The sequence below is a fragment of the Corylus avellana genome, chromosome ca10 (genome assembly GCF_901000735.1).
Source record: "Corylus avellana chromosome ca10, CavTom2PMs-1.0".
Taxonomy (NCBI): Eukaryota; Viridiplantae; Streptophyta; class Magnoliopsida; order Fagales; family Betulaceae; genus Corylus; species Corylus avellana.
Window position 1 is genome coordinate 1,106,585 of NC_081550.1, and position 26,998 is coordinate 1,133,582.

General features: G+C 35.4%; 4 protein-coding genes across 5 annotated transcripts; 2 read left to right on the plus strand and 2 right to left on the minus strand.

Annotated features, from left to right (window-relative positions):
• Window positions 1-80: 80 nt before the first annotated feature.
• On the minus strand, window positions 81-440 carry LOC132164496 (uncharacterized; the record flags this gene model as incomplete). The annotated part of the gene is given in 1 exon segment (XM_059575019.1): window positions 81-440. A coding segment is annotated over 1 exon segment (360 nt), but the record flags the coding sequence as incomplete, so codon positions are not given.
• A 1,895-nt stretch (window positions 441-2,335) lies between these two features.
• Window positions 2,336-6,957, plus strand: LOC132163700 (nucleolar complex-associated protein 2-like). Its single transcript, XM_059574067.1, has 9 exons — window positions 2,336-2,488; window positions 2,576-3,121; window positions 3,692-3,994; window positions 4,554-4,883; window positions 4,972-5,178; window positions 5,491-5,577; window positions 6,063-6,157; window positions 6,244-6,375; window positions 6,461-6,957. The coding sequence occupies exons 1-9, from the start codon at window positions 2,336-2,338 to the stop codon at window positions 6,723-6,725; spliced, it is 2,118 nt and encodes a 705-aa protein (XP_059430050.1). The 3' UTR covers window positions 6,726-6,957.
• A 3,335-nt stretch (window positions 6,958-10,292) lies between these two features.
• Window positions 10,293-15,172, plus strand: LOC132164809 (GATA transcription factor 29). Of its 2 annotated transcripts, XM_059575376.1 has the most exons (4): window positions 10,293-10,324; window positions 11,147-11,349; window positions 14,366-14,743; window positions 14,919-15,172. In XM_059575376.1, exons 2-4 carry the CDS (start codon window positions 11,158-11,160, stop codon window positions 15,021-15,023), a joined length of 675 nt encoding a protein of 224 aa, XP_059431359.1. In that variant the 5' UTR covers window positions 10,293-10,324; window positions 11,147-11,157; the 3' UTR covers window positions 15,024-15,172. The 2 variants fall into 2 exon arrangements, with proteins under 2 accessions (XP_059431359.1, XP_059431358.1); XM_059575375.1 differs by lacking the exon at window positions 10,293-10,324 and having other exon boundaries at window positions 11,130-11,349.
• Window positions 15,173-15,369: 197 nt separating this feature from the next.
• Window positions 15,370-20,519, minus strand: LOC132164201 (zinc finger CCCH domain-containing protein 14-like). Its single transcript, XM_059574638.1, has 3 exons — window positions 20,231-20,519; window positions 18,756-18,816; window positions 15,370-16,310 (listed from the first exon to the last, which is right to left on the minus strand). The coding sequence occupies exons 1-3, from the start codon at window positions 20,310-20,312 to the stop codon at window positions 15,536-15,538; spliced, it is 918 nt and encodes a 305-aa protein (XP_059430621.1). The 5' UTR covers window positions 20,313-20,519; the 3' UTR covers window positions 15,370-15,535.
• Between the last annotated feature and the right edge of the window lie 6,479 nt (window positions 20,520-26,998).

Consider the following 26,998-nt stretch of genomic DNA (forward strand, 5'->3'; position numbering starts at 1 on the left):
TTCTCCTTCACCCTCCGGGCATACCCTATTTGAGATTTGGAAACAGAGGAATAAATCGGAGCACCGCTCTCCGACATTCAAGGAAAAGGTTCGCTTAATCTCAAACCCAGCTCAGCCGCATGCTTTCCCGAAATAGAACAGGTCAGTGAATCTTCGACTACAACCTTAGAGCCCTTTACCGACAATGAAGCCTCCTTCATCCCAGGCAGAGAGGAAGAGGAAACATTTCTAGACCCTAAAAACCCCCGACATAGCAACCCTTTCGCCGGAGCAGTCTTAACGGGTTCAAACTCCTTCGCCGGAACAGAACCAGCTCCCACCGGAGGAGCAGAGACCACCACCGGAGACAGAGGAGAGACATGGGTACTCACCGGAGTCAACAACCAGTTCTGGGTATCCTCCGGCAACAGAGCCTCCTTCGTCGGAAAAACAGGGACCATCGCCGTCCCACGAGACACAGACCCCGCCGCACTAACCAGTTGATTCGACTCCGGAAGCACCTCCGCCAACGACAGCCCCACCAACGCAAGCTCGGAATCATCGCTAGAAACCCCGGCGAGACCACCGGCGACCGGCGCAAAAACCTCAGATACGCACGCCTCCCTACGATCGTCCGGAACATCAGTCTCTCCCGGCGAGACAGAACCACCCTGTTGCGATTTGGGCAAAAACTTAACACTACGCTTCAAGCCCCTGCGCCCAGCTGTCTTGAAATACCCAGCGTGTTTGGGCTTAAGGAGAGACCCAAACTCGCGAACACCCAGCCCAACTAAAAGTTCTTTAACTAACCCAGCTAGGACCCGGCCCAAAACAGAACGCAAAAAACCTAGCAACGTCTTATTCTTCTTCTTCCTATGATCCGCCGTCGGGATGAAACTGTAGCCAGATTAGCAGGATCCGGCGACTCCAACTCCACCCAGTCCACCATCACCCGCGACTCATACTCACCGTACCCGGTCTCGAAAGAGTCCTTCACCGGGAAGAGATCAATGTGTTGCGAAGATCTAACCCTCCTCCCAACGAAAGGCTCCTCAGAACCAGCCGCCAGTCGAAGAACCTCCGCAAAGGAGCGCCCAGGGTGACATCCAGAGAAGGATTCTCCCAAATCAAGCTTGAGCTGCGTCCCCGGAACATGATGCGTAGAGTCTGTTGGACCCAACAACCTCCGCAATTCATTTGCAAACCGACGCCATCCCCTCCCTCCACGGCCCGCAGGTAGCCAAATGATTCCTTTACGACCTCCCTCAGCAAAGACGGCCACCTCCAGGAAACTACCTGCCTTATTAACACCCCCATGCACCATCAAAGCCTTGTCGCCCTCACGGTATGACTTGGCGATATCAACCTTCAACAGAGATTGACTCGCCTCCTCGACCATATCCACCAACCATGAAGCACAAGGTTGGCTCACGAAAATTACCCCTACGAACCCTTTTCTCTTTTCCTCCAACCGAAGATCAGGACACCCTTCCTTCGCTGACAGGCAAAAGGATTTCGCTTCTATGGAGAAGCGCCGTTCCATAGCGGCTGACCAGAGCCTAGCGCACAGCGCCTAAACAGCGCCGCCGCTAGGGCAGAAAACTACCTTGCTAACCTTTCTCCGAAGAAGGCTGTTGAACAACAACATGCATAGTCGTAACTCCGCCAGGGATGTCACAACTAAATGGTGTTGGCTGAAATCAAGTACTGCTGTGTGTGCGCCTCTGTGGATTGGTGGGTTACTAGGGTTACTAGGGTTTCTGGTATTATATTCTTTAAATTTTGAAAATGGATCTTAACATTTTGATTGTGAAGTGCGCTGAAAATACAGAATCTGCTGGCACTCTTACATAAACCAATATGCCCATTCCTATGTGATCCGATCATTGTTGCATTTTTCCATACTTGATCATCTCATAAATAGAAGTCAAAGATATATATGGATATATCCATTTCTTGTTAAAGCATATCTTAAAAAAGAAAAATTGTATATTGGGTGCCTTTGTGATAATGGAATCTACAGACAACCAATGAGGGACAGTCATAATAAGGTTTACAAGTGGCTTTTGGATGTAATTGAAGGCAAAGAGGGTAGATTTCATGAGACTATGCTTGGCAAATGGGTCAATTAATTGGGCATTCAAAAGATTTTAGATAAGATTTCATTGTATTAATCATAGCTAGTTAAACTTTCGTTGTTCTTAAATTCCTCCTAGCTGTTTGTTCTCCATTCAATTGAGCTTCAATTCCAACTATGTGCAAAAAATTTATACACTGGCTGTTAATCCATCAAAACTGATGTAGCTTAAAATTTTTTATTCATTCAATGGCGAATAAAGGTGGTTGATACTTGATAATGTTTTACCTTGCAAACTTTTGTGTGTGTTGCTACTGTTATAGCTTTAGTGGTGAAGTTGTTGACAGGTGCTTTCTGCAGGATCCAAAATTCTACGAGTTTTTGAAAGAGCATGACAAGGAGCTTCTACAATTTAATGATGAGGATATTGGCGTGAGTGTGCAAAATATCTTGAAATTCATAATGCTTTCAATGGATTCTCTTAATAAGAGCTCTATGATACCTGTTGCACTTTTGTAGGATGATGTTGATACCGATGTGGAAGATGGAGATATACAAGTTGATAATGAAACTGGCGGGCATGATATAGCAGAGAAAGAAGAGAAACCCTCAAAAAGTGTTATAACAACGGCAATGGTTGATTCCTGGTGTAGCTCGATACGAGAAAATGGGAACTTTAGTGCAGTTCGTTCGCTTATGAGAGCATTCAAGACCGCATGCCACTATGGTGATGATGGTGGGGATGATTCTTCAACAAAGTTCAGTATTATGTCAAGTAGTGTCTTCAATAAAATAATGTTGTTTGTGTTAAGTGAAATGGATACAATACTTCGGAAATTGTTGAAGCTCCCTAATTCTGGCGGAAAGAAAGAGACCATAGTTAACCTCATGACCTCAAAACAATGGAAGAACTACAACCACTTTGTGAAGTCATATCTTGGAAATGCCCTACATGTTCTGAACCAAATGACTGATACAGAAATGATATCATTTACATTACGGCGCCTCAAATATTCTTCCATTTTTTTGGCTGCTTTCCCAAGCCTCTTAAGGAAGTATGTTAAGGTATGTGTCGAGCTCTTCTTCATTTGCTGGATTGAATATGTTCTTTCTGGTTCATGTTTTACCACCCTACCACGTGATTTAAGGCCTGTACCGTAAATATGATGCATTACTGTACAGTTTTGTGGTTGTGGACCCTGTACTGGTCAACATGTTGTTTAAGGTTGTTAATGTAAATTGTTTCTCTAATAAAATCACTTATAGAAAAAAGGTCTACTGCAAATCTGATGCATATGCAGTGCAGTTTGTGGTCATGAACTTGAACTACATAGATTGCTCTTATGTGCAAAATCATATGTTGGCTGAGGTTTTTTAGTTTGGGTAGTATGAGTATGCCTGTGGGGAGCATGGCAACTGTGTCTTATTTTTTGGGGCATGAAGCATTAGTTTGGGTAGTATGAGTATATTGTGCCTATGTGGAGCACGGCAACTGTTTCTTTTATTTTTTGGGGCATGCATAATGGCATTTTGTTGTAGTTCAGGTCCACAATAGTTGCCAGGTCTTTTACTAATTTTTTATAGTACTATCAATTGGCACAAGTGGAACTAATTTTTATGTTTAATGTTATTCAGGTTGCACTTCACTTTTGGGGTACAGGTGGTGGTGCCCTACCTGTTGTCTCCTTTCTATTTTTAAGGGATCTATGCATCCGGCTTGGATCTGATTGCTTAGATGAATGCTTTAAAGGGATATATAAAGCCTACGTATTGAACTGCCAGTTTATAAATGCAATGAAATTACAACATATCCAGTTTCTTGGAAATTGTGTCATTGAACTTCTGGGAGTGGATCTTCCGACTGCATATCAACATGCCTTTGTGTTTATTCGGCAATTGGCAATGATTTTACGGGAGGCACTTAATACAAAAACGAAGGTATTATTCTTTGTCTCTTTTGAAAAATTAATTGCAGGGTTCTCTTGTTAAATCTCCTCTTATAGGTGTGACATTTTGTTACATTTAAATGATGCCTTTTTTTTTTTGATAAGTAAAAAGATGAATTAAAGAGCGCAGAGGGGCGCAACCCTAGTACACAGGGTGTATACAAGAGAGCGACTAAGAGGAAGAAAAAGAAGAAGAAAACATAAAAAGAAAGTCAGGGAACATTTAAATGATGCCTTTTATTGTGCGCTTCTCATTACCTATTGAACTTAGGATGATTATGCTAAAATTTGTACCATTCTGGAGGTTAATTCTTGTCCATTTAGTGTAGCTGCATTCAAAATTTGCCTTTTTGCCACCATAGAAGTTGCAATTGTGAGCTTTCACGGTTAGACTGTAAAAGTGCATTCTTATTATTTTTGTCCATCACCTTAAAAGTATGTGGATGCTTTACCATTTTACATTTGGTGAATAATATTTAGTACTTTCTTGGAGACTATGTTGATAGTGATGGCCAAGTTCTTCACTTCTGATTTTTAACTGTGTTCTATAGGAGGCATTCCGAAAGGTTTATGAGTGGAAGTTCATTAATTGTCTTGAGCTTTGGACTGGAGCTATCTGTGCATACAGCTCAGAAGCTGACCTTAGGCCCCTTGCGTATCCTCTGACCCAAATAATTTCTGGGGTAGCCCGGCTTGTTCCAACGGCTAGATATTTTCCCCTTAGATTGAGGTGTGCCAAAATGCTTAACCGAATTGCTGCTTCTACTGGTACTTTCATACCTGTTTCTTTGCTCCTTTTGGACATGCTGGAGATGAAAGAATTAAATAGACCCGCCACTGGAGGTGTTGGCAAAGCTGTTGATTTGCGTACTTTACTCAAGGTAATTCTGGGCATGAATGTTTATGCTTGTCTGAGTCACATTATGCAGCTTTATTGTTGACATGGATTTGGATAATTTTCTATGCCAGGTAAGCAAGCCAACCCTGAAGACAAGGGCATTTCAGGAGGCATGTGTTTTTTCTGTGATTGAGGAGCTAGCTGAACATTTAGCTCAATGGAGCTATTCTGTTGCATTCTTTGAGTTGTCTGTTATCCCACTTGACCGAATGCGTAGGTTTTGCAAATCTAGCAAAGTTGACAGGTTCCGGAAAGAAATGAGGCATCTTATTCGTCAGGTATACCTATACGATCAGATGTGTTCCAACCTGATCTTTTAGCATATGAAGTGGAATGCTGGAAATTTACGCTCTTTTTCTTGTCTGTTTTGTATTCTAATGAACAAAGCTTGTTGTGCATTTAAGTAATCTATATTTATTAGAGTGTTAACAGCATGTGTTGCACGTTATCTTTAGTGTTTTAAAAGGTGGATTGCTGTAAAAAAAATTATGCTCTTTTTATTTCTCTGTTTTCTATTGAGATGGATTCATCTTACATGTAGCAAAGTTTGTAGTACACATAACTAATGCGTCAGCTCTTCCACATCCCAGATTGAGGCTAGCTCTGAGTTTACGAACGAAAGGCGTATGTCAATATCTTTTCTTCCAAATGATCCGGCAGCAACTTCTTTTCTTGAGGTTTGCGAACATCTCTTTGACCTTTCTTTATGCTGAATTTAGTCATATATATTCTATTGATTGCACTCTGCAATCAGCCTTTCTTAAGGATGGCCAGAGTGCTAGATTTGAAAGTTGCTCTGAATATTGATGACTTGCAATTCACGCTTTAGTTGATTGGATTGTTTAATTTCAGTGAACATTGTCACCTTTTTCACTTCATTAGTTTTAAAATTGATTTGGCAAATATATGGTTCGAAGTGCTAGAAAGAACTTGGAAGCTGTTTGATTGCTTATGAGTCAGCAGTCAGAGTCAAAGTTGGAATGTTTTCTTGTATGATCTACTTCACAAGTCTTTTATGATATTGTTATATGGCTTTTGAGATTTGTTTTTGAGCTGGTCTACTTGGATTTCTTGAATGTGTGTTTTTTTTTTTTTTATTTATTGTTTTCCCCTGTTAGTTTAAATCTCAGAGAAACTAAAATACCTTATGCCTTATTGACAGGATGAAAAAAGGTTGGGGGCTAGCCCTCTGTCACAGTATGTTTTAACGCTACGCCAAAGAGCACAGCAGAAATATGATTCGTTGATGGAATCCAGGTTTATCATCACATTATATAATGGCGTTATATTATTCATGTTTCCATGTCTTAGGCTGTAATTGTCTAACGTGCATTTGGATTCAGTGTTCTTGTTGGTGAGCACGGTTCTGTCTTTGGGAATAAGATACCGGAAAGTGATGAAGAGGATGATGCAAGGAATGAGGAAGGTGTTGCCGTCTTTAACTCCTCCTCCTGGTTACCAGGAAGTGATTCCAAGTATGTTCATCATCTCTCTCTCTCTCTCATTTTTCTTTTTTCCTTTGGTTCTATTGTTATTTACCATGCTGCTATTGATTTCCAGGGCTAAGAAGCCTAAAGAAATGAAAAAGAAGAAAAATAATAGAAATATGGAAGAGCACAGAGAGGCAGCTGTGGATGAAGACATTGTTGAGGACTTGGTACTCAGTTCTGATGAAGATGAGTCTGAGAGTGATACCCCCTCTGATGGGGACGATGACAATGGTCAGCCAGTGCCTCCAGAACAGCCAAAAAGCAAAAAGCGGAAGAAGAATGCAAAATCTCATGCAAAGAGATCGAAGAAGAGGGCTAATCGACATGACACTTGACAATTTAGTTTGCATCACTCTAATTTGTTTTATTATGTATCCACCTGGCTGTTGTAAATCCCAGTTTTATCAAGCGGCTTCTAGTTACTGAAATTCTTTATGAGAGATTTTTGATTTTTGTTTCCGATGGGAAATCCAAATGCAATGTTATAGTTTTTTTTTCTATATCCGCCAAGCTCTCAACAGAATTTACAAGTAGCCAAGAGGAATGTATGGCCAGATTGAGCTTTCCCTCGGCTTAAAAAGAGACATCTCATTGTTTATTATTATTATTATAATCGATGCCAAGAGCCAGATGAGATTGTTTTAAGCCATGCTATGTTGGAATTGTTGACTTTACTTTTACTGATTAACTCAACATGCCTTTTAATGCGAAGTAATTGGGATTGATTGTGTGAATATTTATGCCATTCAGTCGATCTTATCCAGAGTTATTCTTTGTCAAATGATTAATTAAACTTTTGGGATAAATAGTAATTTAATTTGATATTAGATTTAGAACAGAAGTTTTTAAGTTCAAATCTTTATTCAAAGTTATTCTTTGTCAAATCATTAATTAAACTTTTGGGATAAATAGTAATTTCATATGATATTAGATTTAGAACAAAGATTTTTAAGTTCAAGTCTTTATCCAGATTTATACTTTGTCAAATAATTAATTAAACTTTTGGGATAAGTGGTAATTTAATATGATGTTAGATTTAAAACAGAAGTTTTAAGTTCAAATCTTGACTCCACAGTTTATTCCCAATTTTCAATTAAAAAAATACTAGATATTACATTTTTATTTTACAAATATCTTACAATGTTGACGTGCCAGCCTCAACAAACTCTCAATTTTTTATTTATTTATTTTTATCAAGGATTGATCTTGTAATGGTACGCTGGGATTGCCATATCAGTATTATGAGATACTTATGAGATAAAATGTAGTTTCTAACATTTCTCTTTCCATTAAAATAGTCCACATGTCTTGTTACACACGTAAAGAGAAATGTTAAAATATTAATTTAAATAATTAAATCCATTATTTTTAATTAGATTAAACTTGAGATAATTGGTAATTTTTTCGCCCTACCTTATTTGTTTTCAGATTTGGATGAACTATCTTTCTATGGATCTTTGAAGTATCTTAATTTAATGACTTCCTCCCAAGCTTATGCATGCATTTCTTATTTAATCCTGGTTTTCCAATAATTCATGTTAAAAATATCAATTCAACAACATTCATTTGGTGATAGCATCGACTCTATTTTGACCTAATTTAGAAAGTGTGCGTTTCCAGAGATCATTTGGTGGCCGGGGGTATTCCTACCAAATCAGAGGCTTCATAATTAATGCATGGTCTAATAGACATTTGATACAAATTTAGGTTCAAAATTTGCATAATGAAAGCAAAATCTTCGAAATTAGACCTGTTGTTGCTCTCACATATTACATATATATATACATATATTTTTTGTTCTAAGAAAACCAACTTTTCTGTCCTAAATGAACTTGGATTAAAAAAAAAGAAAAAAAAAAAAAGCCAATAAATTCAAGTAATAAAAAAAAAAAAAAAAGGTTTGGGGCACTATATTTTTTACTATAACCATTTATAAACACATATAACGGTCTCTATTTTATAGAAATGAATGTCACCACATGGACTACCATGATGTTTGTAAACATGATAAGTGTCATATGAACCATCATGTGACAATCTACATTTTAGTGGCTAACAAAGCAAGTGTAACACATATTGTCAAGTCATTCTGTAAAAATTTTTTTAATAAAAATTGTAGTACTTCTAACAACCAAAAGTAAGAAAACCAAAAAAAGGAGACATATCAGTTAGTAATTAGTATAACATAGTATGGGATAGATTAATCGCCATTCATAGTTCTTCTTTGTTTTGTTTAATGATGTACTTTTTTTGGTTTTTTTGTTTTGTTTTGTTTTGTTTTTTGTTTTTGTTTTTTTTGTTTTTTTTTTTTTTTTCTAATTAATCATGTACTTGATAAGTCATGCATCGTGGTGTTTACTCGAAAAAGGTTTCAAACTTTTATTAAACTTCTTAGAAGTTAATTTTCCTTTTTCTCCATATATAATTGCAGCCCATATATACAAAATACTAAAAGATGCTTTTAATTTTTACCACATATATACTAAAAAAAAACCCACCATTTTATTCATCTTTAAATGGAAATACAACTTAGTAAAGTGGATCGAGTCCACTTGTGTTAATTTGGATTAATGTTGAAAGGTGAAAAGTAAAGGTTAATGGGTGTATTATAGTATATGATATTAATTTATAAGGTAAAGGGAAATTATAATCACGTAACGTGTAGCCTAAGCAAGCTTGAATACATGGTTGAAGAAAGAAAGAAAAAAACAATATATAGAAATAATAAACACCAATGGAGTTCAAACATGTCTCGAGCTCACATGAGCTTGAGCATGATCTGAGGCAGCCACGTACGTACTACTTTTCCAAGTTTCCATATAAATTAGAATATGCATGAAAGCAAAAAATAAAAAATAAAAAATAATTAGAATATGCATAGATAACATTAATTAATTGTCTTTACAGCAAATGTAGACCTCATAAAACTACAGCCCAAAGTATTATTACAAACCGACAAACCCTTATTACGAAGTTTCCAAACAAGAGAGAAAATACCGGATCAATTACTGAGGAGCCATAGCTACCTAGTTATAATATTATGCAATACTCGAGCGTTATTTAATTTGAATTAAAATGATGAAACAGTACTTGTTAGATTAATATGTTGATTATATTATATATACACACTAATTATAATTATGTGTTTTGATTTGATGATCTCAGCTGCATAATTTTGATCAGATTTTGAAAAATTGAATTGGGTTTTGGATTCTCTTGGTCAAATAATATTTGCAATTATATATCAAGCTAGTTAGCTGTGATCCACTTTATCAAACTTAATCTAGGTATACAGAAAAAAACTAACAAAAATATGTAAACTCTTTTAGGCTTGAATTTCTTTATGATTTTAATAGTAAATTGTCACTTTTCTTTTTATGAGCAAGAATTTAATGAAAAAATCAATAAGAACAAAATGGATCCAAAAGGATCATTCAAAAACAAGATAGCCTAAAAGCCAAAAGGGTCGACGTATACAAACAAGGACCTGCAAAAAGGCCCCAAAAAAAAAAGAAAAAAAAAAAGAAAAAAGAAAAAAAAAGGCAAGCAACGGAAAAGTAAATTGTCGCTTTATTTGCTCGGCGGCGTTATATATTTTAAACTTTTATTCTTAAAGTAATACTAGAAATTATATTTTTATCTCATAATTATTTTACAATATTGACGTGACAGTCCCAACCAACCCTTGGATCGGTCATTATATAATAGTTGTGAAATAAAAATGTGGTATATAACATTAGATTCTAATAAAAATAACAATAATATAATAAGAAGAAAAGTGCTAATAATTATTTTAATTTCATTTTCTTTTTCTTGAGGCCTTCCATGTAAAGATTCCTACCTTTGCAAGCTGTAACCTCTATAAATAAGGCCTCTCATTCTCATTCAAGTCACACCATATCACCTGCTTCATACCATTGCCATTACTAGCTAGGTTGATACCATCTCTCTCTCGATCTCCCTCCCTCTCTCTCTCTCTCTCTCTCTCTCTGTTTTTGGAGTCTTTGTGGGTGTGCTTATTCGACGCATGCAGTAGTTGTTGATCTAGATTTTGACAGCCTCCATCATAGGACATCGCTCATTTATCCCCATGAAATATATATATATATATATATATATATATATATATATATATATATATATCTGTGTGTGTGTAGCACATGAATATTGGTGTAGAAAAGACATATGAGAGGAAGAAGTTGATTATTCCATGCTTTCCTTTTTCTTTGTACTGTTTGCATGAAACCCTGATTCTCTTCTTCCACGCTTGTGTGTTTCTCTCTCTCTCTCTCTCTCTCTTTACAATGTTTTGTTTCGAGATTCATTACAGCGGCTCACATTTTTGATATGAATGAACATGATCTCTCTCTGGCGTTTCCAGCAGGAATATTTTTCAAATGAGCCTATCTGTTGATGATCTGCCAGGCTAGATCGATGACTGGATTAATATTGGTTTTCATCGGAATCCCAACATACGTTCAAAATCACACACACACACACACTCTCAAATCTCAATGATGTTTTTTGTTTGTTACCTTATGTAAAGTGTTGTCCCTTTGTAGTTTGTGTCAGCCTTCCAGGTCATACTGTCTCTCCATCAAGTACTTCAGTTTCATAATTCTTTCATGCATGCCCATATCTCTCTCTCTCTCTCTCTCTCGTGTGTGTAAAAGGTAGACTACATGCATTTCTTCTCTGAGATTGTTTTTTCTTTTTTTTTTTCATTTTGCATGGTCTCTTCGGATGATGAATCAAGCTATATCAGCTATGGCTTCCCAATCATTCAATCTGCAGGCATCTGGAAGTAATAGCTCAGTTCATGCCAACCAATCAGGAAGCCAAGTGGACCTCACCCTCAGACTTGGATTATCTGAAGAGAGTGACAAAAATCTCCCCCATTTTGGTCCCATCAAACTTCCACATGCCCATCTCAACTTCACTGCCCCTTACACTACTCAGGTGCTTCTCTCTCTCTCTCTCTCTCTCTCTCTCTATATATATATATATATGCCCTCTAGCTAGTTTTCTTGTATAATAATAAGTTGTTTGTTATTTCAGAACTCCACCTTGGTGGTTGTTGCTTTTAGGGTTTTTACGATGATCATGGATTTGCTAAGATTAATTGTTCTTTGTTTTGATATAATGTCATGATAAATGGTTTTTCCATGTGAAAAGGAATTTTAGAAATATGAACACATTTTTGATCTAAAAAAATTTAAGAATTTGTCCTTCTTCGGTCTTTAATTTCCTAGCACAACTTTTTGTAGAAATAATTATTTCTCATGTTTATAATCAATTACTCCGCCGTCAAGAAATTAATATAGTAGATAAATTATCATATATATTTGCAAGCAATATTGATCGTCCCACTCACTTATTTAGATGGCCTTTTATATGCTATATCTGTCACTTATATATACATATATATATGGATCAAACGATCTCATTCAGTTGAAAATCTTAAGAAATCTTAAATTTTCTTAAGATTTTCGTTGTCATTGTCTCAATAATCATGATGAACAAAATAATCATTCGTCATTCTATAATCATTAGCATCATCCATGCATATTGTGGTGTTACTTTTTACATCCATATTAATTTCTAGCTTGAAAACATTTGTAATTAATGTTAATTTTTCAAGAATTGTTTGGGTTCTATCTTTTGCACATTTCTTGTCCATATTTGTATAAGAGATGGGCAAATCCACCATTAAGTATGTGGGGCCCATATGTGGGTTTTGTAAATTCAATGATAAATTTAAAACAAAGATGGACAAAAGATGTGTAAAAGAATGACACAAAACACATTTCTAATGTTTCACTCATCTCAAATATATGGAACTATGGTATGAAAATGATTATTATCATTATCGTCGTTGTAAGGAAATTAATATTATTAGAGTTTTGACTAACCTTTTGATTTTGGCAATGACACATTAGTGAGTTGCTTTGAATGATCAAGGAAACAACAAAAATCGCTCTGGAAACAACTGTACATTCGCTATTATCATTATTTCTATAATAATTAGAGTAATGCTACATGTACGCACTGGCCTTATGTTATGTATTGGCCTTACATGCTGACGTAGCAATGCGGCATATATGACATTGTCATGTTAGCCAAAAAAATTTGTACAAACTCTCTCCAGATCAACGTCACCTCCAACTGCCACACGGGGATAGTTGTGACCATCAAATTTGGTAGTCGCTATCATCATGTATGTCGAATATCGGGGTGGTTTTGAACACCAAATCTCACTCATCAAGGGTGGCCGTGATGGCCTGATTTGGTAGTTGCAACCACCAGGTCAGAGACCGAGGTAGTTGCAGCCATCAGGTTGGAGATCGAGATGGTTGTAACCGCTAGATCTCACTCATTCGGGGTGGTCGCACCCACCCCTAAAGGTTTGGCGGGGTGACCGACAACCCCCTTAGCCCCAAGAGATGGTCGGCCTCTCTTGGGAATGGTTGGGGTGGTCGTCTTGCCACTCCTGAAAAATGTATTGCATCGTTGTGCAATTATTTTTTGGTTGATGTGGTAGTGCGATGTCACACAACCATGCCAGTGTGTAAACTAGTCGTACATATATTGTAAGCACCCTAATATTTTTCCTAATATTTACCAATATTCTCTCTTTTCACCTATCTTTTATCAAAATTAAAACCGAATGATATACTATACCTTACGATAATTACCTTATGCCATTAGGTTTTGCTGTTTTTAATGAAAAAGAACCTTATAGAGCTCATATCACCGAAGAAATAAGGCAAATATTGGAGATTATGTTTTGGGTTATTTTTTGTAGGCAATTGTTTTTATAGGCTCCTTATGACTTTTGGGCCATCTTGTTTTTGAGGGGCTGCTTGTGGATTTTTTTGTTCTTATTGACTTTCTTCAATAAATTCTTAATCATCCAAAAAAACAGAAAAAAACAAGAAATCAAAAGATTCAAATGTTGCATTCCTATTGGCCCATGGGGGCATAGAGTTGAGATAGGTCTCGATTTCTTAAGTTGTTTATTAAGAACGGTGCGTTCCGAGGCATGAAGCGGGAGAGGAGGGGTTTCATAATTGGGGTTTGAATAAGACAACCTTTTAAGTTTTAATTTTTGTCTTTTTCATATTGAAAAGTATAAAGATTGAGAGGATCAGTTAAACCTTTTATTTTTATCATCTTGGGGTCGAGTTATTTTTCCGCAACACCTCCCTTATATATCATCACTGCAGTAGAGTTTAACCACCAAAGGAAGTTGTAAGTTCTATTTTCATATCACTTATCAAAAAGGGAACAAGCTCGTGTACCAATTAAGTACACTTTTTGGTATTAATACGAATGATATAATTGATAATAAATATATTCCCAATCGGTTAATTTTATACTTTTAACGTAATACTTCCCAATCTTATCCTAATTATCTTAATTTACTTCTCAAATAATCTTGAATTAGGGTTGGCAATTCGTGTTTGCATATCGGGTTCGGATTTTGTTGATACATGAGTATAAAATTATGTAGGTCAACTGTATTTTGACTTATTTAATTAAACAGGTCAAACTCCCAAACCATAACTTGCTAATTTTGTGTTTGGAGCTCGTCTTGAATAGTATAAAAAATTGTTAACCCTAAATGTCGCATATTAGGTTCGGGTTGTGTCGAGATATAAGTATAAGACTATAAAAGTCAATCCGAACTCGAATCCATTTAATTAAACAGGTTAGATCCATCAACTCTAACCGACTAACTTCATGTAGAGTTCGCAGGTCATGTCAAATATTGTCGGCCCTATAATTGAATAGTTTCTACAATTGCTACACCTTATATATATATATATATATCTTGTTATTAGATACATGTTCCTTAATGTCAGAATTTGAAATCAGCCTAAAATATTTTCTTAACTCTCATATTTCAAATCATCAAAATCCTAACTTTTTCTTATGGTGATTAAAATGGGAATTTTGTTTTGCACTTAACTAGGCCATAAATCACATTGACATGGTTTGTGGAAGAGGCAACACTGCCCATAATCCATGGTCACCAGAGAGGAGAAGCCATTACATGAATTCAAATGGACTAGAGCTGCACTCTGGTGCTTCAATGGGGGGAGGTCCTCTGCACACCAACTCCTACAACTACAATAATATCCATTCGATGCCGCAAATGAATGAGTACACACTGCTCAACCCCTCTTCAAGGAGAGGTGATCACCGTGGCAATGGCGGCTCATCTTCAAGTAGGAGAACCTCACGGCGTCTTCGCGAAGCAAATTACAATGACCCGAGCAAGAGGTGTACCAACTATAACTGCGGCACTAATAACACCCCCATGTGGCGCAAAGGTCCCCTTGGCCCCAAGGTATGTTGATGATGAATTATGAAAATAATATTCATCATTTGCTCTGATATCATGTTAAATTGCAACTTATCCTAATGTAAACAGATAGGAAAGTCAAATTATCTTCTCTTGTATTTTTGTTTCAATTAAGGTGATCAAGTTTGATGTAGTCTTTAGTTTTACTTCTTCCTTCCAGAGCCTTTGCAATGCTTGTGGGATCAAGTATAGGAAGGAAGAGGAGAAAAGGAAAGCTAGAGGGGCAGCCGAGCACTCTGGCACGAGCAATCAGGGTAAGGGTTGAAAGAGTTCCAAAAGAATTCAACGCTTGTATGTGTTTGATTGATAATATCGGGTTTTAAAATTAATGTCGAGTTTTAAAATATATGGGACATTACCATACCATAGATTTTCCTTTCCTAATTGTATTTGGGATGAAATTACCTATCAAAGTACTCCGTGGCTCTAAAGTTTATGGTTTTGAGTAAAATATTAAAAGGAACATGCACTTATGTGATATGTGTCCTCTTAAAATTGACGTGGTTTTAAAATTACATGTTTAGGTGTAATTGGAGCTTAAGGCTGTTATACATGTTGTCAATAGAAAATGAAAAAATTCAAACCATGATTTCAACCAGCTTGGCCAAGTGAGAAGCCAAAAAGCCAAACATAATAAAGTTCAAAAAACATTATGACCTAGAAAAATCAGAAAGTACAATCTTAAAAACAAAAACCAAAATCTATAACAAGAGATGGTCCTAACAAGGATCAGAAAGGAACAAGATGAGAGGTTGTCAAAGATGGCAAAATGGCGAGTCATATCCCTGGCTTGCGCAATTGCTCAGCTCCATGTGCGAAATGGCACCTTTCCCCAAAAGTGCAGGAACCTTTAGTAAAATTGTCACAAAGCTTAGTCTTGAAGTTGCTGCTTGCCGGAGCAGAGCCTGTCATTGAAGGGTTCCTCGAGGGAGGTCCAGAGGTTGTTGAGCGAACGTTTACAATAAGCTCTTGAACCATGGCGGTGGCTTGATTGATCTGATCAATGGTGCCCTCAAGCTCAATGTTCCTCTTGGAGGGATCTGACTCGTGCTCTCTTATGGAAAGCTTGGCTCCCGTCACACGACAGATCTGCTTTGAATTCACACCATTCTTCCCAATGATGGCCCCAGTAAGCGAAGCATCAACACTGAGCTTAGTAGTTGCAAAGGCTCCAAAACTAGCCACAACAGGATTACTTGGTGGGTGAGGCTCAACCCGGCCACCCATCCTGCCTCCCATTGGTCCCATTGAACGAGGATCTTCATAGGATGAGGCAGTTGGCTTGCCAAGCTCCCACTCTCCATGGGCAAAATGGCATTTATCACCAAACTTGCAGCCTTCAGCTGTGTTATACTTGTTGCACAAACGAGTCTTGACAGCTGGAGGAGATGAACCATCTGGAAACGATGATGGAACAGCCGGATTTCTAGGAGCCTGTGGATGAGCTTGGTTGCCAGTGCTACTAAGATTAATCATATGTGACGCAACTTTGACGCCACCAGGAACATAGTGCAAGAAATGACATCCCTCACCAAATGGACACCCAGAAGTGCTGCAAAACCAAGAAAACCATACATACACAATGAGAGGGTGCTGCTGCTACAAAGTCTACGTTGATCAGAAAGCTAAAATTGATGCAACAGACGCAGATTTTAGGAAAGAACATTATAATGACACCCATCACATATAGGGCATGGGAAGACATTGAACAGGTTTTTGGCGTCTAGAAATTTTACAAAAGTTGAATTTAAGCGTAAGGTATGACAAAACTCAACCCACAATCAGTTAAAAAGCAATCAACAGAGCCAACCCCCATTTAATTTAGATTAAGGCTAAGTTGAGTTGTATAAGAAAGCTTTGATATCTGTCACATGAACAAGTGACAAGCCACATAGACTCGTGTTTAAAGGAATCTTTTACAGCCCAACTTTAGGCATCAATGAATGGCAATCATTGAACAGTCTTGTTGATGGACAGGGAAGCATGCAGGTCAGGTGCCTGTCTTGTTATATTCCCCACCAAGCCCATGCGTTCCTCGTAGAGATATAATTCCAGTGTCATTTACATAAAAAGAGTGGGATAAGATGCTATTAAAATCTTGATAACAAGTTCAGCACATTATACAATAATATTTATCATATTTCATCCCATAAAATAATGCATATACAAGGAAAATTTGAAACATAACAGCAAATGATTAGGAATACGCTCTTAACATGGAATGATAGTAAATGTTATCTATTTGATCTTATACAATTTAGAAATAGTATCATCTTTTATAGCAATTGACATCTCAATAATCATGCACCACATATTCAATAATATGGCGTGCAGGAAGCAAACACCGAGCATATGGAACCAGAATCAACACCAAAAAGGCAGCTAAACCAAGCTAACCCAGCATTTTTCAGATAAGTCAACCTTAAATCCACTTGGGGATGAAAATAACAAATCCAAAATGGAAACAGTGCATTAGGATGCAAGTTCATGCCATGTCCAAAACATGTCAAACACTAACATAACCACCAGATCATCAACTTCGTAATATAGTAATGGACTACTAATAGAAAAGTATCAACAAATTAAATTCAGAAATTAGTGAAGACTGGTCCTACCACTCAATCACCAAGCAGACACAAATAATCCTGCTTTACCCATGCATGTAATAAATCACGAGTACATTGTTAAGGGAACTTGTTTGAGCCCAACAGAGAAGTATACCAATAAAAATTTACATGGAAGCATTTTAGCAATAGCATGCTTAACTAAGTACAAGTAGTGGGCTTCTGCAAAATCTACAAGTGGATATATATGCAACACATGTATAAAAAATATGAATAATTTGTTACAAAAATCCAAATTGTTCGAATTTTTTTAACAAAATCAGAAAATTCACTCAAGAGAAGTGAGCCAAATTTTTTTTTTCTATCTAGGATGGCCTAATTTTTTGGGTGGATGGGGTGAGAAGATAAAATTGGTTTGCCCTAAAAAATCATGTAAATTAAATGATTGCCCATCGAGCATGGACCCATTTCAGTAAATTGTTTATTATATTAACAACTGCTATTACATGAGCCACACTATTTTCAACAAGTAAGAGAGCAGCATTACAGCTATGACCGCTTTAATTCTACATATTGGTACACCATCCCTACGCCATACAAGCAAGATGGAAGGAAGTCCAAAGTGACTCTGCATCAATGATGATCAAAGATGAAATTGTACAAAGGATTAAAAGGCTGCAAAACTTTCATAAATACCACTCATTCTTCTAAATAACAAAATAATATAATCAGAGTATCAATTAAAACTTTAATTGATGAGATGCAGCATTAACAACGTGCAAATGCAAAGCTTTAAAATTCACACCCGCCTTGACTTGACTTAGAGCTCATTCTATAACATAATTCAACAGGAATCTAGTAAAAATGAGTATACGAGAAATCCAGGGAAATAAAAAACTGTTGTAGCCTTTATATTGTGGACAAGTTTAGTGCACCAACATAAATTCTTGAGTCGTATATTAAACCCAAAACATGGCAAATCAGATGTCCATTTGTGCATCCCAAAATCAGTTCAATTATTGTTCTTCGATAATCTGAATAAATATGATAACTTGCACCATGGCTTTAGTTTCCAATTCACCTGTCCACATTACATAGCCTCTGCTCGCAAACATTGTACAACTAAAATTATATATAACAATAGATTTTGGATGAGTTATGCATCCAGGCTTTCAATGGACATATAGTTCAGCGAGTAGTAAATTGAACTGTAAGCTTGTGAACTGACAAATTTTGTTCATAAGTCTTTCTTTAAGATGAGAAGAACATAGAGTACAACTTGTATCACAATTTTAACTGCCCAATTATTAGTCCAAATAACACCAATTTTTCTTGCAAAAATTGTGTAAAAGATGTTTCTTATAACCTATACAAATTAGCGGTATATGAAATTGCATTTACACTATTTATTTTAGATAGGTTAAGATTAGAACCTGAAAAACTTTGTGCATGGCTTCGATTTGCTTCCTATACCAGTTGGAAAGGACTCCATTTCTGTTGCAGAACATTAATTCATTTCCCTCAGTTAAAATTTCAGTGAATTATTAAATTTTCGAATTTTAGAGAATATATGATACTATGTTACCACTTTTTTATAAATATGGACAAGATGCTGCTTAAAAGAAAACAAATTGCACTTTATTTGATAATAATAGATATAGTATCAATCCCACTGAAACTTTCAGAGAATGGAAGAGAAATCCAATAGAGGAAGACCTTCGTGACCTTATATTTTACAACCTTTTGATTCTCAAGAAAACAGGAGAACAATTAACAACTAAATCTTGTAAAGTAGCTTGACTAAGCAAAGTTGGATTTCCATTTTCCCAGGAACTAAATTGAAGAGAATTTAAGAGTTAGCATTACTTTTCCTTCTCTTTTTGACATTTTCCCCAGTGAAACAAATTTAAAGTTTATAGTCTCTATCTTGCACAACAAAACCAAACCTCTGAAAGATAATTTTATGAGAAAACAACTAGTCCAGGAAAGTTACAAATCTGCCCATGGATAAAAAAGATGCGATCACAACAATGGTAAGCATAATATCCATTCAATCTTTCGGAAAATGAATCATCAGAATATGAATAATGAACAAATAATAATCCAACTGCAGGACAGATGCAGGAGAACAGAACTATTAAAAAATAGTGTTTTTGAGGAACACCCAGTAAAGAAGTATACCACCACGACTCATTTTACATAGATTACTGAATGTGATTAATAAATGAACAAGATATCAATAGATTACTGAATGCTATTAATAAATGCACAAAATATCAACATCCTCATAAACAGGGCAACTTGAAGCAATGTGCAACAATAAGATGTGCAAACACACCATCCAGTTGACAGCTTAAGAGAAAATAGCAATTACCTATACAACCTAAAACACGAGACATAAAGCATAATCAATGGACTTCACAAACACAGCCCGCTGTGATAAGACACTTTGTGACCACTGTTCTTGTTACTCTTCCTAACAGAAATACAATGCAACTTCCTTTTAACGCCATAAACACATGAGATAACAACAAAGACCCGCAATCCTTAAAGAACCCTCATAACTATAAACAAACTACTGAAATTTATTGCTTCAGAAAACAGGGAACAGTAGAAGCAGTTCAATTTCTGAGCAAGCTTCTTCCTCTTTTATTTATTTATTTATTTCGTTTTCCTTCGGTTTCAAGTAATAAAAACTATATTAATCACATTCTTCATTCTCCTTTTTTTTTTTTTTTTTCCCTTTCGAGGAGTAACCAAACGGAGCTCAAGATTCAAAATTCACCATAGATATTTCTCAACTACAACTAAGCACAATAATATCAATAGCAGAAACAATCAAAACCCTAACTTTCAGCACACAGAATATGTCTTTGTGTACACGTAAGGGAGAAATGTGAAGGCGAACCTGGCTTGGATTTCTTGTGGCCGCCATTGCCATTCAAAGAAGCTTCGGACCTGCCCCTTTTACGACCACCGCCAAACTCCATTGTAGCTAAGCGAACTCTAAGATCCCAAAGAATCACGGACGATGAGGACGAGCGCACAAACAGAAAGATACCGCGAGAAAGTGCGCGGAAATCCGAGTAAGTAACAGAGAGAAAACTCTGAGAGAGAGAAACAAATCTACAGATAGAGAGAGTGAGGGGGAACCCTGGAGCTCGCAGAAAAGGAAAATGAAGGGCGGGGTCGAGAGAAAAAAAAAAGTGAGGAAACACATATACACGTGTATATATATATATATACATATATTTTTTTATATATAAAAATAGGACTAATTTACTTTAAGCTGTTGAATTATTCGAATTTTATTTCTCTTTACCTGAAATATCACAATAATGAGAGTCAATAATTGTTTTTTTTTTTTTTTTTAATTATACTGAAAATATATTATATTTAAAAGTCTAAAAGTTTGAATTAATTAATAGACAATATTTGATTGGCGCAACATTTTGATATATATTAAAATTTTGACTCAAATACTTAATTTAATAGTACGCTTTAGCGAAGAACATGATCTTATTGAGAAAGTCCCCCGTTATATTTATGATATTATTTATGTAGAGCGTTGTACTAAGTTGCTTTTAATATTAGATCCGCTCGATTCCTTTCAAAACAAGCAAAAAATAGCACGCTTTATGAGCATTGTACGCATTAAATTTATAAGATATATTTGATAGACGAAAAAAAAGGATATTGAGGATCAATAAGAACAAAAACATTAGTTTGACGATAAATGTCATGAGACGTGTTTGAATCATATAAAATTTGATATATATGATAAATATAGATAGACATTGATTGATGGATCCAATGAACTTCAAAAATTGTTTAAATGTAAATAAGAGCAAGAAATATTAATCCATATAAGATACCCTTAATGCATGTTACACCAACCATTATGTATACATTAATTAAGGTCTTGTTTGGTTATTGTTCTGTTTTCATTTAAAATAAATAAATAAGTAATTATTAAAAACAATTAAAAAACACAAAATAACATCAAAAGTTGGAGGCTTCACGTGCAGTATGTGATGTCAGCTTTTCCGTGATATCTCCGAGGATGAGATAATGAGATGTACTGCCAAAGGCAGCGATATTTGCAGGGCCGTAATTGGAGACTATTTGGGCTCTTAATGGGCCCCTCATTGAGGACAAGCATTTAAACCTTAAACTGTGTTGGGCTTAAATTGGTTTGATCTGAGAAAAAGAAATTGTGTAGCAATTTTAGTGAAATTCTTAATGTGATTTATTAATTAGTGGGTTAAGCAGGAAAAAATGTATTATCTTTGATCTGCCATTTGAGATTTTAATAAATACTAGTGAATTAGGCTATATCGAACTTTCTTCAAACACCACAAAGAAAAAAAAAAACACACAATTTCTCTGTGGCCAATAAACACGGAGAAAGAGTAAATAAATGCCGAAAATAAATATTTCGGTGTTTATTTATAGGCTCTCCAAACCCTTTTTATTTTTATTTTTTTGGCGTAAACGCGAACACTGAGAAGCTTTTTAACTTTCTTGGTGTTCTTTTAGAGGCCGTGCTTATTTGCCAAAAATGTATTTCGGTGTTTAGTTTTCATGGCACAAAAAATTATTTATATATATATATACTTGAGAACATCTACGTACAACTAATTCATAGGAATGATAATGTTAGAAATATTGACTTAGATTATGAAAATTGTAGTAGAAGAAAGATATATATATATATATATATATATATGCTTGGTGCAATCTAAGATAAAGGGACGATTTCTTTAATGATTTAGGTTTTTACTAAGGGAATCAAGAGCTAGCACGAGGAAACTATATTGAATGAAGAAACAAAATATATATTAATAAATAAGTGGTGATTTAACAATTTTAAATGATAATTAAATAATTAAATTTACTTTCAATTTCAATTAAAATGCTATGTATTGCTTGGCCTCACATGTGAAGAGGAGTATTAAAATGTGAATTAAATAATTAATTAATTTTTTTTTTCTATCACTTTAAACGTATTAAACATAAGTTGAAAAGAAATATATCTGACTTTTAGAAGTCTGGAGGGTCACGCACGCCAGGCTAGTTGTTGCCAACTTTGTGGAAAAAGCTATATGCAAAGGGTAAAAGCCTAAAACACTTGATTATATCCAAGGGTTAAACATGCTAATGACATATTCAATGGTTAAAAATGCATTGTCTAATTAAGCATCTTATGCTATAAAACACCTAGCTAACTATATATCGTTCTTATCAAGCTTAACCATGGTTAACACTTCCAAATCTATTTACTTGTTAGCTATCTTTTTAATCTTCATCCTCTTCACCAAAATGAGTGAGTAGTTATAAACATTCATCATCATATCATATATAATTCATAAGGAATCATTCAACATGGTCTAACATCAAATTCTCATATTTTTATGGAGCATGTTTAATTTTAGTATGAAGTTTATGCAAATTTTTCTTTCAGAATATGTTGTGTATATATATATATATATATATATATATATATATGTGTGTGTGTGTGTGTTTTCATCAGCCTACACCTAGAGGCATCTATTGTAAGATGATCTTATTTGTTAAATGACTTAATTATCCCAAAAGCATTGTTAATAATTAATTAAGGCCCAACGCCTATAATATTTAATTGAAATGAGTAGAGAATGATGGAAACAAAGTTTCATGAATTGATTACTTATCCAAAAAACTTAAATTAATAGAAATTGATGAATTTAATAATTTATTTTTATCATAAAATTATTAATTCGCTACGATTTCTTCACATGATGCAGCGATGGCAACTAAAAACAATGTGAATTGTCGACGTAGAAGCAAAACATGAACGTGGAGATGTCCAATATTTGGAATTGGCTGTAATGCGCAGTGCATACTTTGGGAGTATGCGTTTGGAGGAGCATGTCATGGATTTTTTCGTCGTGCATGCTATTGCTACTATATATGAGTACACAGAGAATTGCTGAACACAAACAATTCTAAAAATAAAAATATATTTGTTATTAAAAGTATTGTTGTGTAAAATCATAGATATTAATATTTCTTTATATCAATATGAACATCAATATTAGATATAAGGTAATTGTTTGGAGCATCAAATTATGTTAAAACAATATTGATTAAGTAAATAAATTTATTATTTATAACAATTTCAACAAGTCCATGCAATATCGCAACCATGGTGCAATATGGATAAAAACCCCCCACTACTTTTAGTATGTGCCCAGGAACACAGGAGCCTTCATGGCCTCTCCTTTACTTTCAATCATTTCTAGTAGAGAGGCCGATTTAGTGCTTAAAGATTTATCAAAATATGTACAATGACTATAGGCCAGGTTAGTTGGTGGCCGGCTAGATATGTCTTGATAGTTACTTGTCAACTTTACAATATCATCAAGGTCACATAATTTTCATCAATTATATGCTTACGAAAATTTGAGAAATTAAGTCGCCAATTTGTTTCGGTCCAATAATTATGGAGAACCATTTTTTATTCAAAAGAATACAAGAGAATGTTTCCCGTTTTACATTTTATTTACTTGTTAGGTTCATAATACATATGATTATACAGTCCACAGTAACGTACATATAGCTGTTCCTCGCGATCGAGCCCAGTTTAATTTCATTTCACCACTTTTTCCAATACAATGCAACAATTCTTCACATGCATATATATGCAACATATATCTCTTCATTTATGTGCCGAGTAATGCTATATTAGTAGAGTCATGTACAACTGTCATATAATTGAATAGCGTGATAATTTAACGGCATCTAGACTTTAACTCCAAACTTAATCATGCCAACTAGAAAAAGTAAAACATTTCCATCTCAACCTGAAGTGGAGCATTACAAAGTGATCAACATGATTTGGCTCTTTCAAAGGAAAATTTTTAACCCATGCTCTCATAACTTTTTTCTCGAATGGTCTAATGATTGCTAAGCAATTAAGCACGCTTAAGTGGGATGGCTATTACTTGAGGCAAATTCATTAGTTCCATATATGGGACAATATGGTTGATAGAGAACTAAATATGCTTCACGTACAAGTTGGATTCATGGATTCATTTGTTCGAATTTCTAATTTCTCCTCTTTACAATCAAACTTACTTGTCCAATTAATCAATAAATGAGTTATTATGTTGCCATTCCCTTGTGCTTTTGTGCTTTTTTTTTTTTTTTTTTAAACATAAAGACCCTAGTTTTTAATTTGATAAATTCGAGACATGTGCTATTAGAATTTGTAAAGAAAATAATTTTTATAAGGGTTAGGCACAAATCAAGGCCTCAATTAACTTTTTCATCCTATAGATAACTAAAACGAAAATGAAATTATAATTATACCCTTCTATTAAATATGAGAAGTGCTAGAGAGTCAAACAAATGAACTCAGAAAATTTTCTAAACTGACGTGGCAAGGGTTTTTAAATTTTTTTAAAAAAATGCAATTCTCTCTCCCTTGTCTGCTACTCACGGTCTGCCATGTCAGTTTGAAAATTTTTCTGGGTTCATTTGTTTGACTCCCTAGTTAGCACTTCTCATTAAATATTGTAAAAAAAAACAAAAAAACAAAAACAAAAAAATTAGGTCTCCTACCACTACAAAAATATAGAGGTTTAGTGACGGCTAGATATTATTTATGCCTTTGAACTAAAGTATTGTGTTGTGATGTTGAGTTGTGATGTGATGTTGTGTTGCATTGAACCTATATTATTTATGAGTTTGAACTTGAGTATTGAGTTGTGATGTTGTGTTGCATTGAACCTATATTTTGAGTTGTGACATTTAACTAGAAGGAAGCATGTATTTGTTACATGTGTAGTTGAGTTGATGAACTCATGAATTGAGCAAGAAACTTGTGCAAGAAGCTGGAAGGAATTTCTTCTGGCCATAGTACAAAACAAGAAACTGGCCAGCTTCTTGCATTGTGTAAGAAGCCAAGCAACAAGAACTGCTGGCAGCTTCTTGCATTGTGCAAGAAGCTGATTGGAAAAAAAAGATTAAAAAAAAAAAAAAAAATTAGCAATGGCTTTTAACCGACACCTTATAATTGGTGATGGTTTTAAAAAATACCCGACACCTTTTGAAAGGTGAAGGTTTTTAAAAAAACCGTCACATTTTTAAAGGTGTTGGTTTGGACAAACCGTCACTAATTAGTGTCGGTTTTGCCTAAACCAACACCTTCTCCCATTCCCTACCTTTGTTTTGCTACCATTTGGAACCGTTACTACTTTTGTAGTAACAATGTTTAGCCCTAAACCATCACCAAAAAATCATTACTAAACCTCTATATTTTTGTAGTGCATCATGGCTAGCTATGGGTCTCCACGGAGACCCACCCCTCCCCCTCATGCCCTCACGGAGGGGTGTCGATTGTGGAGGCTCCACAACATTCTCTCCTTGACCTCTATGAGAAGTGGTTCATGGCCCCACGGCCTACTTGAAAGGGTTGCCCATGCAACCGGTGGTCTAGGTCATGGAGGCCCACGACCCCTTGCGGAGGTGGGTTGTGGAGCCTCGATGACCTGCACCCTTCACTGGTTTGGCCTTTAAATTAATGGTTAGCCTTTTTATTTTTTTTAACAGAATAGTATAATTTTAATAAGACATTCCTTTAGGCTATATATTTGATGAGAAAGTTAATGATGTCTTGATGATTTACAAATTCGTTTAAATTTATCGAATTTGAGGCTAAAGTCAGAAGCTACCGATGTCCGCCAGTTTGTTACCATGATTAGGTTGAAATAATATTATTCTACACCAAAAACAAAAGTAATCAATGGGTTCCAATATTGGTGTGAAATTAAACTTCCAAAAAATAAAAAAAAAAAAATGCAGTGAATGTTCACTGTCCATATATATATATATCCCATGAAATCAATTAATCAAACAATGACATTCCGACATGATGTGAAAACACATGAAGAGCGCAGGTAGTGGTGGACAGAACACGACACACATACGGCATCTATATTATGCCTTTTTTCTGGTTGACTTCCCATGGCCATCAGCGGCTGGCCTTAGGAGGAGAAGCTATTTGAGGCTTTACCGAAAAAGGTCGAATCTGGTCTCCCTGGTGCTCCATATGTCATTTTCCTTGTGACGTTTGGCTACATCTCAAAAGCAACACAAGAAAGAAAACTTTTTTTCATTTTTTTTTTTGGCTCCCTTAATTATATAACAACCCATTTAATAATTTTAATGTATTCCTGTAACGATAAGATAAACAAAACGTTCATAACAGCTCTTTCGTGACCCTGCAAGTGTCATGTTCCTTGCCTCAATTTAGATTGAGAAAAGTTACTCAATCTTGTCATGTCAGCGGAGTGCAATTGTTGAGGAATTAATAGTGGTATATATGGTTTTTAGCATTTTTCGGTTAATGATAAAATAATTAGAAGTGTTTGGTTGAAAAGTCGGTTACTACCTAACTATATATTTATCAATTATGAATTGCTACGTTAGTTTATAAGAAACTTTAACTTCGTAGTAAAAACTATAATATTTTGATAGTAAATCGAGTCCTATCTTTAAAGCATTAATTTAAGTAAATGACCTTTTGACTAGCAGGCTAGCAGCCAACCATATATGCATGTAGTGTCTTCCATCAATAGTTTCGTGGCTCTTAACATTACTGATCATCAAGTTGCATGGACAATTTGCACAG